Consider the following 15,787-nt stretch of genomic DNA (forward strand, 5'->3'; position numbering starts at 1 on the left):
GTCAGGCAAAGTTGGCGACAACGTTTGTGGTCACCTGTGCCTATCAGCAGTATCCCCCATGAAGATCATTCTCTCCCTTTAATCTCCCACTGGCCTCTGAAACTAGAACCCCATCCACTGCCAGGGCCTATCAGCTGCACCATGTACTTAACCTTAATCTGTGTGCCCTTCTTTGTCAAGATTACCTGTAGTCCCAGCAGTCATCACCACTCCCAACTGGCGCTGATGGGAATAGAGAGCTGTTCATCATCCGATTGGTCAAAAGCTCTGTAAGGAAAGACCTCCTCCTAAGATAGAGGCAGAGGATCCTCCTTAAAGGAAATATTAATGCCGTTCCCAATGTTACATTGCTGAGGAAGGTGACACGATGGCACAGTGGTTAGCACTGCTACCTCATAGCTCCAAGAATCCAGATTCAATTCCGGCTTTGGGTAACTGTGTGGAGTTTGCACATTCCCCCCACGTCTGAATGGTTTTCTCCGGGTCCTCTGGTTTCCTCCCACAATCCAAGAATCTGCAGATTAGGTGGATTGGTCATGTTAAATTATCCCTTAGTATCCCAAGATGTGTAGGTTAGATGGATTAGCCATGGTAAATGTGAGGGGTTACAGGGATAGGGTGAGGGAGAGGGCCTATTAAGATTCTCCATCAGAAAGTCGGTACAGATTTGATGGGCCTTATCTGCACTGTGGGGATTCTATGATTCTATGAGAATAGTGGGCAGCCTTGCCACCAACCATATAACTAGACAGTCACAGGCTTGTAAAATCCAGGCCTGCGTTTGAAATATGAAGGAGTGCATCTATAGCCTGAGTAGTGTCATCTCACATGGTAACAGTACTTGGCAATTTACCTTGAGTGGCCAATTACAAAAATATTGCAGTCACACTCACAAAAGAAGCCAATGTCACCAGTTTATGCACTGCGGCAAAAATTCAAATACTGATGTACAGGTTTTAGGTTCCATTCTAGAATGACTGGTGTCCACCTTGAACAGATTGTTGGATTGAAAGTTCATAAGACCATAAGACGTAGGAGCAGAATTAGGTCATTCGCTTCATTGAGTCTGCTCTGCCATTCAATCACGTCTGATAATTTTCTCAATCCCATTCTCTGCCTTTTCCCGTAATTTTTGATTCCCCTTACCAATCAAGAACCCTACCTACCTCCACAAATGTCAGTCCCTTTCCTGCTCTCTTAACCAATACCCACCATGGTGACTGAAGGTAAACTGGGGAAAAATACATTGGTAGCAGTTGAGATTCAGCAGTCTGCAGCCAGGTCCTCAAAGGCATGAGCATCCAGAAGCAGCCGAGCCTAACCTCAAAGATGTTAACATGAAACACTATAAACCTCTAGCATCTTTGCCGAGAGCACCTTATAGGAATTCTACAGTTAGAAAACCCTGTAAGAAATTAGCTGATGATTGAGAAAGCTAATGTGTTAGGAATTGACACTTTGATTTGTAACGTGGCTTAATAGAAGCTTCTGAGTCTGCAATGTCAGTAGAAGTTAATAGTTTCTATCTAGGGAGTGACAAATAACGGCCAATACAGAGGGTTTAATTTTTGTTTATTCATGGCATGTGGGCATTGCTGGCTGAACCAGATTTCCTTCCCTAACGGACATTAGTGAACCAGATGGGTTTTACATCAAAAAACAATGGTTTCATTGTTCATCATTAGACTTTTTAATTGCAGGTTTTTATTGAATTCAAATTTCACCAGCTGCCAGGATGGTATTTGAACCCAGGTCCCCAGAACATTACCCTGGGTTTCTGGAGTACTAGTCCAGTGATAATATTGTCTTCGTCTAAGTTTCTAGGTCAGGAAACAAGTCAGTCTCCAGAGTCACTACGCAGTTGAACTGATCCCTCATATCTCTTGCTGCAAAAGACCTCCTTCTTCTGCCGCTTCCTCTTCATCCCTCTGGTCTTCATCTGATGTGGGCTGCTGCCCCCTCCGAATTCAGGCCTGATTTGGCAGTGCCAAGTGAATTGCGTTAATATAATTCCTTATAATGTGAAATTAAACTGTGAAAACTTGTTTCTGAAGAACTGTCAGTTGGATGGTGAAGGAAATTGATACTTTTTATACTTAGCTTCAATTATATGTTTCAATAGATTAATTAGAAAACTCAGGCGTAAGCTACAAAAAGAAAATGTGGCATCATGGATTGAAAGTTCAGGAAACAAAACAGTTAGGGTAAATGAATGTTGCTCACACTGGGGAAGGAATAGAAATAGTTTATCCCAGAAACCAGAGAAATCTTGCATTTATATAGCACCTTATGTGGTAAAATAGTCTAAGGCGTGACATAAGTATGATTTAAAAAAACAGAATTTGGCATTGAGCTATATAGTTTAAAGATTTATTTGAGCAGATGACCAAAATTGATTTTAAGAAGAACCTTGAAGAAGGAGGGAGAGTTAAGAGAGCTGTAATAGGAAGGAAATCCAAGAGTGTGCGGCCTAAACAGTTGGAAGCGCTGGAAGTGTGGCAGCCAGTGGTGAAGCAATTGTAATTGGGGAAATGCAGAATTAGAGGCATATAAAGATCTTGGAGTTTTGTAGAGCTGGAGGATGTTACAGAGAAGGTGAGGAATGTGATAATGAAGATTTGAAAACAAGGATGAGAATTTTAAAGTTAAGGTGTATCAGACTGCAAGGCAATTAATGTCAGGGAACATAGGCATGTTGGGATGAATGGGACTTATTGAGATTAAAATATCGACACCTCTGTTTTGGATGAGGTCAAGCTTATGTAAGGTGGATGCTGGCCAGAAACGTGTTGAAATAGTCAAATTTAATACTAACAAGAGCACAGATGAGGGTTCCAGTAGCAGATAAGCTAAGGTGGGGCAGAGTTGGGGGTGTTATGGAAGCATTCGTAGGCAGTCTTGATGATGGATAAAGTGTGACAACAAGGTTGTGACCTGGTTTGACCTCAGACAGTTGTCAATGCTTGATAAGAATATTACAAGTAATTGGCATATACATTTGATGTACAGACATTTAATACTGTAAATGGGCTGCAGCTGAGGAGTAAACAAATTGGTTTGACATCAGTTAGATTATTGTGTACAGCTTTGGGTGCCCCATAATAGAAATGTGTCAGTGCCATGGAGCACATTCAGTGTTAATTCAGCAGGAATGAAAGAATATAAGTATGAGGAGAAACAAAGGTACTGGAACTATTTCCTTTGAACCAAAAAATATTTAAGGTGTTTTTCAGGTCTTGAGGACTTGAGGAAGTCTTGCTGCAATTGTACAAGGTACTGGTGAGGCCACAACTGGAGTACTGTGTGCAATTTTGGTCCCTTTATTTGCGAAAGGATATATTGACCTTGGAGGGAGTACAGAGAAGGTTCACCAGGTTGATTCCAGAGATGAGGGGGTTAGCTTATGAGGAGAGATTGAGTAGATTGGGCCTGTACTCGTTGGAGTTTAGAAGGCTGAGGGGAGACCTTATAGAGACGTATAAGATAATGAAGAGGCTAGACAGTGGGTAGAAGCAGAGAGATTATTTCCACTTAGAAAGGAAACAAGAACTAGAGGGCACAGCCTCAAAATAAGGGGGAGTCAATTTAGAACATAGTTGAGGAGGAACTTCTTCACCCAGAGGGTAGTGAATCTTTGGAATTCTCTGCTCATTGAAGCAGTGGACGCTACCTCGTTAAACATGTTTAAGTCACAGGTAGATAGATTTCTGACCAATAAGGGAATTAAGGCTTATGGGGAGCAGGTGGGTAAGTGGAACTGAACCACTATCAGATCAGCCATGATCTTATTGAATGGCAGGGCAGGCTTGAGGGGCTAGATGGCCTACTCCTGCTCCTATTTCTTATCATGTTCAGTTACTTTTGTTAAAGTTGAAGCAATTTGGAGTAAATGAGGGTAAGTTTATTTCCTTTGGTCAGCAATTTAAAATTATTATGTAAAGAATAAGAGAGGATAGGAGAAACTTCTTTATACAGGACATTTAAAAGCTGGCAGATTGTAGAAAAAAAGAACAAAATGAAAAAAGATAAGGAGTTCCACTGGGGTGCCCAGAACTGCATATTGTACTTCTATGTCCTAGCCAATATTTTCTGAAAAATAGTTACTCTTGGACACTGCTCGTATTAATAAAACCCCAAATTCTACTTTTTTAAATTGCACTTTCAGGCAATTATTTACTTGAAATTCTAAATCTCACGGTGCATCCTCACCTTCAGCACTTTTCCGTTTAAATATATACACTTGAGGATTTCTGGAGGCTGGAATGACTTACCACAAGGAAAGTGCAATTTTAAAAGGAAAATCATTTCGTTATTTGGACAAGACAAGGGGAGGGAAGGAGCAGCAGACTGAGATTGGTTTTTACATTGTTTCAGCAAAGGAATCAGGTATTATGGGTTAAATGCCATTCTTCCAAACTATACACATGATTCTATCTCCATGGGCAGCATAAAAGAAAAACTAAGTGCCTGTTAGGCCATCATTCTCACACCTTTAGCCATCAAACTTTCCAACTTTTTATTTTATAAATACCTGTAAGAACATTTCCCCTTCAAGATTCCCCTATGTCCTACCTAAGTTCAAAGTACAATATCTTGCATGCATTGGCTCTTTCCTGCATACCCAACATTGCATTCAAGACACAGATCCCTATTTTCTATCCTACTTCCTTTCCTATTCTTAGCTATTGTTTCTCAGAATGCCAAGGTTTTGGAGCTCCTCACTTTAAAAGTCTCAAGCTTGGCATCACCTAACTTTCTAATTGAATTATCTTCTACACTATTTCTGTCAATCTTCAAAGTGTCCGGCAGCAATGGTTTTGGCCTTTCAACTAGGCATTGCACAGATAGTTCAATTACAAATTACCATCATGAAATTCAACATTTATTAACACTTCAATTTCTTCCTGCCATTATCTATTGGTTAACAAATACTTTTATGTCAATTGGAAATTATAAAAAGATTCTGAAATTAATGGGTGCATATTTCTACAATTGCAGATTTCATTAATAGGTACTTACCATGTAACGTGCAAAAGCACAGTGGAGGATTGGTGTTTGTCGTTGCAAAGAGCATCTCAGATACATCTCATCCTTTATTGCATGGTAACTGAAAGTTTACAGATTTGTTTTAGAACAAAATTGTGTGGCAAAGGGGATAAAAGTCAATTTAACAATTCACTGCAACAATAATTAACTGAAGCATTAACATAATGCCAAGGAAAATAAATTATTTTGTTCATGAACTTCATTAATTATACCTCTGTTTCATTATAGCAAATTTCTTTTCCCACATTCGATTTGTTCGATCCAACTGTTTATGAAGGCTAAAAAACAAACATACTTAATTAATGAATGAAAAATAAATCTATTCAAAGCTGTGGGTGGGATTTTCTGATCTTGTCCGTGTCCACCTCACTGCAAGTGAGAACGGAGAATTTGGCATTCCAGCCAAAACTCCATTCACTGTCAGTGGCACCAGAGAATCCCAGTTGCAAATGAAGGCACAGGTTTTTGGCACATAACTATTTTTGAGTTATTTAATTATGATGAAAGAGACAGCAAAAAAACAGTGCTTCATATTCAGCAGGTATTGTTTTCAAAAGACGTTTGTTAAGTACTGGGAGTTCAGGGGGGCAATTCGCATAAAAAATTCTAAGTGCTGAATTCATATGAAAACTGAAATAGCTCCTGCTGATTATTTAGCAAGATTTTCAAAATAAATCTCCCACACTCTGAGCAACACAGAGTGCCCTAGTGAGATCCACATTGAAAATTAGGCATGGGGCCTATTCTCACTGGAGAGACCAGGAGCATAGTGCTGAGTGGGCCACTGCGCATGTGCTGATCTGTCAGAGTGAGGAGTCTTTTCAATACCTTGACCATTGCCCTATAAAGACATAGGGCATCCATCCACGCCCATTCCCCTAAGTGAGTGCCTTTCCAATGGCTTCACTCCCTTACTGTCTCACACAATGGCCATGTCCTGACGTGTGCCACTCTCAACTTTGCATGACAAATGGGCATCTTCCGTAATGGCCTGCAGAACCCCTCAAGAGTGAGGATTGAGGACACATATGTACATCGAATTGAACTGTGTGCTGACTTCCTCGGGGGCTCGGGAAATACAGCCACAACACTTTTCAATGCAGGGCTGCCTCCTGAGCTCCATTGTCTTTGCCCCTTATATTGGTGGCTAAGCCTGTGTCACCTCTCCCTTATCAAGAGGAGAAAACGAACCATAGAGTTCAATACCTGTGGCCTTAGCTCCCAAAAACAATCAAACTACATTAAATAAACGGAGGGACAAAGTAAAAGGGGCAGCTCCTTAAAGGAGAACCACCCGAACCAAAAACAAATCACAAACAAAACTTAAATCATCAAACTAAGAGGTGATGAGGCGGGGGGGAGGTGGGGAGAAGGGGGGGTGGTGGGGAGAGAGTGGGGGTGGGGAGAGGGGGGGTGGGATGGGGAGAGAGGAGGGGGGGGGGCTCAGCTCCCAATTCTTTTGAGTTAAATAATTAAACTAAATTAAATAACCTGAGGATCAAAATAAAAGGGGCAGCTCCTTAAAGAGGAAATGCCCAAAACAAAAAAAATCACAAATGAAAGTTAAAACATTAAACCAAAAGGTGATCAAAAGAGCCGATAAGGCACCCTGTTCCTGCGGTGCCCAATGGGCATGGAAGGTCTCGATGGTGCCTGTCGAAACTGCATGCTCCTACTCTAGGGACACCTGATCATGAATACAGCTGCAGTATAGGGGGTGAGGCAGTCAGGTCGACTGACCCCCTTGATTGCCCATTGAGTGGACCTATTAATGGCAAAGGGCTAACTAATGGGCACCAATCAGTGGTGGAATCATGCATTACAAGACTGACTTAATGGGTATAATTGACTTGTCAAGGAAGGGTGAGGGATATGGCTTCCTCCTTTGGCTAATTTCAAGACTCTAAATTGCACTAAACTTGATCCTTAACTTTAATCTATATTCATCCCGGTCTCATGGGTATTGAGTCCTTCAAGCCTTTCATCCTGAACAGCCTGCCACCCATGACAACATCCCTGATAGCCTGGATGCCAGGGCCATTGGCAGTGCACTTCCACAGCTCATGCCCTAAAGCTGTATCTTGCAGCTTGAAGGTGGGGGGATAAATGTGACTTGGCTCTTTGCCCCTTCTGTGTCAGGGTCTACTTGCCCTCATGGAGCAAATCATCACCCCATGTCAGAGACTCCACATTACCCATCCAATATGGGTGTGTTACCAAATCTCACCTTGGGGCTTCGCAGGTGCCCCCTGTGTGACACTATGGATTTTTCAACTCCCACCCACTTCCAGCTGCCACTCCAGAAAGACAATCCTTCTGAGAAAACAGCAAGGGCAACCTAAGATGTGCAAAGTCAACACCAAGAGCTAGACCCCTTGGAGACCAAAAGGATCACAATATGAAAGCCCTCGAAAGCTGCAAGCAATAAACCCTCCCCCCCCCATTATAAGCACTGAGATTCAACCTGACCTCCCCAAACCTACCCACTGTCCCCCATTCCTGAGAGTAACTTCACTGGGTCCCTCACGTTCTCCCTGGTGCCCCTTCTCCACTGGACTCCCTAATGATAACCTTTGTGCTGATCTCCAATATTCCTTTTAGAGGTGAGGTTGTTCAGGTTCACATTTTTGTAAAATTGTCATATGTTTTATTAATGATCTGGATGAGGGTATAGTTGGGTGGATTAGTAAGTTTGCTGATGACACCAAAGTCGGAGGTGTGGTAGATAGTGATGAAGGGTGTCATAGTTTGCAGGAAGACTTAGACAGGTTGCAGAGCTGGGCCGAGAGGTGGCGGATGGAGTTTAATGCGGAGGAGTGTGAGGTAATTCACTTTGGTAGGAATAACAGATGTGTCGAGTATAGGGCTAATGGGAGGACTCATAGTGTGGATGAGCAGAGGGATCTAGGTGTATGTGTACATAGATCCCTGAAAGTTGGGAGTCAAGTAGATAAGGTTGTTAAGAAGGCATACGGTGTCTTGGCGTTTATTGGTAGGGGGATTGAATTTAGGAGTCGCAGCGTCATGTTGCAACTGTACACAACTCTGGTGCGGCCGCACTTGGAGTATTGTGTGCAGTTCTGGTCCCCACATTATAGGAAGGATGTGGAGGCTTTGGAGAGGGTGCAGAGGAGGTTTACCAGGATGTTGCCTGGTATGGAGGGGAGGTCCTATGAGGAGAGGCTGAGGGATTTGGGGTTGTTTTCACTGGAAAGAAGGCGGCTAAGAGGGGATCTCATTGAAACATATAAGATGATTAGAGGTTTAGATAGGGTGGACAGTGATAGCCTTTTTCCTCTGATGGAGAAATCTAGCACGAGGGGGCATGGCTTTAAATTAAGGGGTGGTAGTTATAGGACGGATGTCAGGGGTAGGTTCTTTACCCAGAGGGTGGTGAGGGATTGGAATGCCCTGCCTGCTGCAGTTGTAAATGCGCCTAGTTTGGGGGCGTTTAAGAGATCTGTGGATAGGTTTATGGACGAGAAGGGATTGGTTTAGGTTAGTGGGTCATTGTTTTGTAACTGGTCGGCGCAACATCGTGGGCCGAAGGGCCTGTTCTGCACTGTAATGTTCTATGTTCTATATGTTGTGCTGGCAAATTAAATGACAGTGGAAGTGCTGATGGGGCTGCTTGTTAGTGATATGATGATGTAGTAAAATGAGATTTCTTTCTCACATCGTGGGCGAGGGGGTGCAGAAAGTTGGGGAATGAGATCTCACCGGTGAGAATCTTGTTTTTCAACTCTCATGAGAGTTTGGGTCCACATTGCCATTTATGTTGACGGCTAATATGGGCTCAAAATTCCACCCGACATTCTCGAACTGATACTGAACTGAAAAACTGGTCCTCTATCGGAAGTGGCGAGAGAATAAGTAAATGGCAATGGCAACAAGTTAGACTGAATTAAACAGAAGAGAGGGCCAGAAACGACATGTGCTTTGATACTGCAGCCTGGATTAATTTACTATGCAAGGCAGATTAGGCTACAACTATGTAGCACACATGAGCTGGAGCATACAGGAGAGCCTTTCCAGACTTGTCAAGGTAGCGAGACCCTCATGTAAGACTTATGTAGCACACCTCAGCTACTAAAGGGAAACATGTTGTGGGGCCATAAGCTATGTAAGTGAAAAATAGATCTTGCTACCGATGGTCATCCCGATGGTGGGTGAGTCCAGAACCAGGAGTCACAGTTTGAAGATTCGGGGTAGGTCATTTAGGATGGAGATGAGGAGACATTTCTTCACCCAAAAAGTGGTGAGCCTGTGGAATTCATTTTTACAGAAAGTAGTTGATGCAAAAACATTGAATGTGTTCAAGAGACAGTGAGATACAGCACGTGGGGCGAATGGGACCAAAGGTTATGGGGAGAAAGCAGGATTAGGCTATTGAGTTGGATGATTAGCTGTGATCATGATGAATGGTGAAGCAGGCTCGAGGGGCCAAATGGCCTCCTCCTCCTCTTCTATGTTTCTATGCTCCTCAAATATATACTGAGTGACAGTCATCCAGAGGTTTTCCTACTTCTGCCTCCAAAGAAGTCTGGATTAATTTAGGTCTTGTCACCAACATGTCATCCACCGAAATAATTATCTTCCTTGAATGATGGGGATTGCACATTCTTTTCATGTCTTTACAATTGTTCTCCTGAAATTGAAAAGCTTTAAATCAAACAAAAATCAAATCAGCATTTATCAAGAGCAGAATACGGCAGATGCCGGAAATCTAGAAAAAAAAGCTGTGCTTAAATCTCTGCTCAGTACACATCATGGCAACATAACTGAAAATGGTTACTTGACACGTGGATTTAAATAGTGAAAAAACCTTAACATTTAATGCTGAGGTTTCAATGTGCTATACCACTGAGCTGCATTCATTGCATAGCATTCTTGCTACCTCTCTATAAGTTGATCTTGAATTGCCTTTTTCTTCTTGAGTTTCTGTAAATCTTGAATGGCTTGATCTCTACTTATGGATTCAACAACCACCTACGAAGAAATACGAAAATAAAAGTAATTGTTTTTGAACAATTTATTCAAAATACTTGCAAGCTACATCCATAATGGTAACATTAACAATTAATAAAATTAATTGTTTTAATGTTACCATTTACATTTAATTTTACAATTAAATGTAATTTTACATTTAATTGTAAAATTACATTTTATTTTACATTTTACATTTAATTTTAAATGTAATTAAATGTAATTTAAATGTAATTTTACATTTAATTGTAAAATTAGTAACATTAAAGCACCAATATTATTATTGGATTTACAAAGATATTTTGAGGAGAAATTTTCTCTGCATACTTCTGTGAAAGAAATGGAAACTCACTTTTCAATATACTTGTCACCATTGCACATTGGAAATTTCTCTCCTTTATTCTCAAAGCAATTCCTTTCAAAATCATTAATAGTATATGTTTCTTTACCTCTTCTACCACTGAGCAAACTTCCTTCTCTGTGCTCATGGCTTCTTTTTGCTTTAAAGAAATCTGTTTCTGTTTTTCCAATTGAGTTTCCTTTTGTTTTAAGGATTCTCCCAACTCTTTAGCAGCACGTTCCTTTTCCTCCATCTGTATTGAAGGAAAAAGTGGACAATGAAATATTGAATTTAGAAATAATCTGATAGAGAAACAAAATTAGTCATTAGCTCAGGACAAAAGATTTTACAGTGTGCTGCTATTGATCAATTGATAGTATACAAAACAAAACATGGATTGGAATTCTCCCATTTGCTTGTAATGTATGAATGGCAAAGAAGATTTTGTAATATTAGGCTTGGTGTGGAACCTGCAGATGGTGGTGTTCCTATGCATCAGCTGTCCACCCCTAATTGTCTTTAACTGATTGCATTTCAAAAGTCAACCACATTGCTATGGATCTCAACTCACATGTTGGTCAAACTGGGTAAGGATGGCCCTGAGGACTTAAGTGAAACAGATGGGTTTTTACAACAATTCACAATGGTCTCATGGCCATTAATAGACTTTTAATTCCAAATTCTTATTGAATTAAAGTGTCACCATCAGCCATGGTGGGATTCAAAGCTGGATCCCCAGATCATTATCCTGGGTCTTTGGATTACTGGTTAAGCAACAATACCACAATGTCATTGCCTTCCCAACAAACAAGTATCTCATTTAAGAGCAGGGATAAGCCATTTAGCCCCTCAAGCTGCTCTGCCATTCAATAAGATGGTGACTGATCTGATTGTGGACTTAAATCCACTTTCTTTCCTACTCCTTATACCCTTCGACTCTCTATACTCGACAGTATACTTGATATGGTCTCACCAATACCCTATACAACTGTAGCAAAACACTTCTACTTTTATATTTTATTCCCTTTGCAATAAATTAAAATATTCCATTTGTCTTCTGAATCACTTGCTGTAGATGCATACTAACTTTGAGTGATTTGTGTGCCAGGACACCAGATCTCTCTGTACCTCAAGAGTCTGCAATCTTTTTTCATTAAAATAATATGATGCTTTTTTATTCTTCCTGCCAAAGTGGACAAGTTAGACTCCATCTGCCAAATTTTTGCCTTCGCACCTAACCTATTTATGATCCTCTGACAGAAAACATTTCTCATCTCCATCTTAAATGAGAGACCACACATTTGATTTGATTTGATTTAGAAAACATAAGAACATAAGAATTAGGAGCAGGGGTAGGGCATCTGGCCCCTCGCGCGTGCTCTGCCATTCAGTAAGATCATGGCTGATCTTCAGCTCCACTTACCAGCCTGCTCACCATAACCCTTAATTTCTTTACTGTTCAAAAATTTATCTATCCTTGCCTTGAAAACATTCAATGAGGTAGCCTCAACTGCTTCACTGGGCAGGGAATTCCACTGATTCACAACCCTTTGTGTGAAGAAGTTCATCCTCAACTCAGTCCTAAATCTGCTCCCCTTTATTTTGAGGCTATGCCTCCTAGTTCTAGTTTCATCTGCCAGTGGAAACAACTTCCCTGCTTCTATCTTATCTATTCCCTTCATAATCTTACATGTTCCAAAAGATCTCTCCCCATTCTTCTGAATTCCAATGAGTTTAGCCCTAGTCTACTCGGTCTCTCCTCATAAGCCACACTCTCAACTCTGGAACCAACCTACTGAATCTCCTCTGTACCCCCTCCAGTGCCAGTATATCCTTCCTCAAGTAAGGAGACAAAAACTGTACACAGTACTCTAGATGTAGCCTCAGCAGCACCTTATACAGCTGCAACATAACCTCACTGTTTTTAAACTCCATCCCTCTAGCAGTGAGGGACAAAATTCCATTTGCCTTCTTAATTACCTGTTGCACCTGCAAACCAACCCCTTGTGATTCTTGCACAAGGACACCCAGGTCCCTTTGCACAGCAGCATGCTGCAATTTTTTACCATTTAAATAATAGTCCATTTTGCTGTTCTTCCTACCAAAATGGATGACCTCACATTTACCAAAATTGTACTCCATCTGCCAGACCCTCACCCACTCACTTAGACTATCTATATCCCTTTGCAGATTTTCAGCATCCTTTGCACACTTTGCTCTGCCACTCATCTTAGTGTCATCATTTGAATTTTGACACGTTACATTCGGTCTCCAACTCCAAATCATCTATGTAAATTGTAAACAATTGCGGTCCCAACACTGATCCCTGAGGCACACCAGTAGCTACTGATCGCCAACCAGAAAAAAACACATTTATCCCCACTCTTTGCTTTCTGTTAGTTAACCAATCCTTTATCCATGCTAATTACATTACCCGTAATACCATGCACTTTTATCTTATGCAGCAGCATTTGGTGTGGCACCTTGTCAAATGCCTTCTGAAAATCCAGATACAGCACATCCACATGTTCCCTATTGTCCATTGTGCATGTAATGTTCTCAAAGAATTCTACCAAATAAGTTAAACATGACCTGCCCTTCACGAATCCATGCTGCGTCTTACTAATGGGGTAATTTATTTCCAGATGTCTTGCTATTCCTTCCTTGATGATGGATTTAAGCATTTTCCCTACTACAGAAGTTAAGCTAACCAGCTTAACCTGCCTTGTCTACCTTTTTTAAACAGTGGCGTCACACTTGCTGTTTTCCAATCTGTGGGAACCACCCAGAGCCCAGCGAATTTTGGTAAATTACCACTAGTGCATTTGTTATTTCCCCCACCACATTTTTTTGTACCTTGGGATGCATTCCATCAGGGCCAGGAGACTTGTCTACTTTTAGCCCCATGAGCTTGCCCAACACTGCCTCTTTCATAATAATGATAGCTTTTAGGTGCTCACCTGCCATAGCCTTCCTGTCATCAATTTTTGGCATGTTATTTATATCTTCCACTGTGAAGACCAACACAAAATATCTGTTCAATGCCTCAGCCATTTTCTCATTTCTAGTTATTATATCCCCCTTCTCATCCTCTAAAGGACTAATGTTTACTTTAGCCACTCTTTTTCATTTTATATGTTTGTAGAACCTTTTGCTATCTGTTTTTATATTCTCAGCTAGTTTACTCTCATAATCAATCTTACTTTCCTTTATAGCTTTTTTCATCGCTTTCTGTTGACCTTTAAAGGTTTCCCACTAATCTTTGCCACTTTGTATGCCTTTTCTTTCAAATTGAAACCCTCTTTTATGTCCTTAGATATCCATGGCTGATAATCTCTTTTTCTGTAGTCCTTCCTCATCACTGGTATATACTTTGCTGAGCACTGTGAAGGATCACTTTTAAAGTCCTCCACTATTCCTCAATTGTCCCACCCCTTTTGCTCCCAGTCTACCTTAGCCAAAGCCTCCCTCATGCCTTTGTAGTCTCCTTTGTTTAAGCACAAGACACCGGTATTGGATTTTATCTTCTCACGCTCCATCTGTATTTTAAATTCAACCATACTGTGATCACTTCTTCCGAGAGGATCCCTAATTGTAAGATCATTAATTTTTCCTGTCTCATTACACAGGACCACATCTAGGATAGCTTGCTCCCTTGTAGGTTCCATAAGAACATAAGAAATAGGAGCAGGAGTAGGCCATCTAGCCCTTTGAGCCTGCCCCGCCATTCAATAAGATCATGGCTGATCTGAAGTGGATCAGTCCCATTTTCCCGCTTTCTCCCCATAACCCTTAATTCCCTTGTCTATCAGCAATCTATCTACCCGTGACTTAAATATATTCAATGAGGTAGCCTCCACCACTTCAATGGGTAGAGAATTCCAGAGATTTACCACCCTTTGAGTGAAGAAGTTCCTCCTCAACTATGTTCTAAAGTGCCCCCCCACCTTATTTTGAGACTGTGCCCTCTAGTTCTGTTTTCCTTTCTAAGCAGGAAGAATCTCTCTACCTCTACCCTATCTAGCCCCTTCATTATCTTATATGTCTCTAAAAGACCCCCCCTCAACCTTCTAAACTCTAACGAGTACAGGCCCAGTCTATTCAATCTCTCCTCATAAGCTAACCCCTTCATCTCTGGTATCAGCCTGGTGAACCTTCTCTGTACTCCCTTCAAGGCCAATATATCCTTCTGCAAATAAGGGGACCAAAACTGCACACAGTACCCCAGTTGCGGCCTCACCAGTGCCTTGTAGAATTGCAGCAAGACCTCCCTGCTTTTATATTCCATCCCCCTCGCTATAAAGGCGATTCGACTCACCTTCTTGATCATCTTCTTCTGCTCCTTTTGGAAAATGGTACAGTTTTGGGGGTTTGGGTCAGGTCTCTCACCTGAGCGCAGTCATGTTTATGATTTGCACAGAGCAACTGGTTTGGATATATTACAGACGGAACATCTTTGTTATCAGACGTCTCGGATGCTCAAATCCACAATTCCCCAAACGAACAAATTCTTTAACATAGAACATAGAACATTACAGCGCAGAACAGGCCCTTCGGCCCACGATGTTGCGCCGACCAGTTACAAAACAATGACCCACTAACCTAAACCAATCCCTTCTCGTCCATAAACCTATCCACGGATCTCTTAAACGCCCCCAAACTAGGCGCATTTACAACTGCAGCAGGCAGGGCATTCCAATCCCTCACCACCCTCTGGGTAAAGAACCTACCCCTGACATCCGTCCTATAACTACCACCCCTTAATTTAAAGCCATGCCCCCTCGTGCTAGATTTCTCCATCAGAGGAAAAAGGCTATCACTATCCACCCTATCTAAACCTCTAATCATCTTATATGTTTCAATGAGATCCCCTCTTAGCCGCCTTCTTTCCAGCGAAAACAACCCCAAATCCCTCAGCCTCTCCTCATAGGACCTCCCCTCCATACCAGGCAACATCCTGGTAAACCTCCTCTGCACCCTCTCCAAAGCCTCCACATCCTTCCTGTAATGTGGGGACCAGAACTGCACACAGTACTCCAAGTGCGGCCGCACCAGAGTTGTGTACAGTTGCAACATGACGCTGCGACTCCTATATTCAATCCCCCTACCAATAAACGCCAAGACACCGTATGCCTTCTTAACAACCTTATCTACTTGACTCCCAACTTTCAGGGATCTATGTACACATACACCTAGATCCCTCTGCTCATCCACACTATTCAAAGTCCTCCCGTTAGCCCTATACTCGACACATCTGTTATTCCTACCAAAGTGAATTACCTCACACTTCTCCGCATTAAACTCCATCCGCCACCTCTCGGCCCAGCTCTGCAACCTGTCTAAGTCTTCCTGCAAACTATGACACCCTTCATCACTATCTACCACACCTCCGACTTTGGTGTCATCAGCAAACTT

The 15,787-nt window shown here is 41.7% G+C and overlaps 1 protein-coding gene across 1 annotated transcript in view; it reads right to left on the bottom strand.

The window, feature by feature from the left end:
• Positions 1–15,787, bottom strand: part of c2h10orf67 (chromosome 2 C10orf67 homolog) — a 201,626-nt gene that overhangs the window by 1,372 nt on the left and 184,467 nt on the right. The window contains exons 10-13 of the mRNA XM_080214695.1: positions 10,482–10,625; positions 9,944–10,035; positions 5,259–5,324; positions 5,020–5,107 (exon numbers count right to left, since the gene is read on the bottom strand). Of these exons, the coding sequence (XP_080070821.1) occupies positions 5,020–5,107; positions 5,259–5,324; positions 9,944–10,035; positions 10,482–10,625 (390 nt within the window). The remainder of the gene's footprint in view (positions 1–5,019; positions 5,108–5,258; positions 5,325–9,943; positions 10,036–10,481; positions 10,626–15,787) is intronic.

The sequence above is a fragment of the Carcharhinus amblyrhynchos genome, chromosome 2 (assembly GCF_965287045.1).
Source record: "Carcharhinus amblyrhynchos chromosome 2, sCarAmb.v2.hapA, whole genome shotgun sequence".
Lineage (NCBI taxonomy): Eukaryota > Metazoa > Chordata > Chondrichthyes > Carcharhiniformes > Carcharhinidae > Carcharhinus > Carcharhinus amblyrhynchos.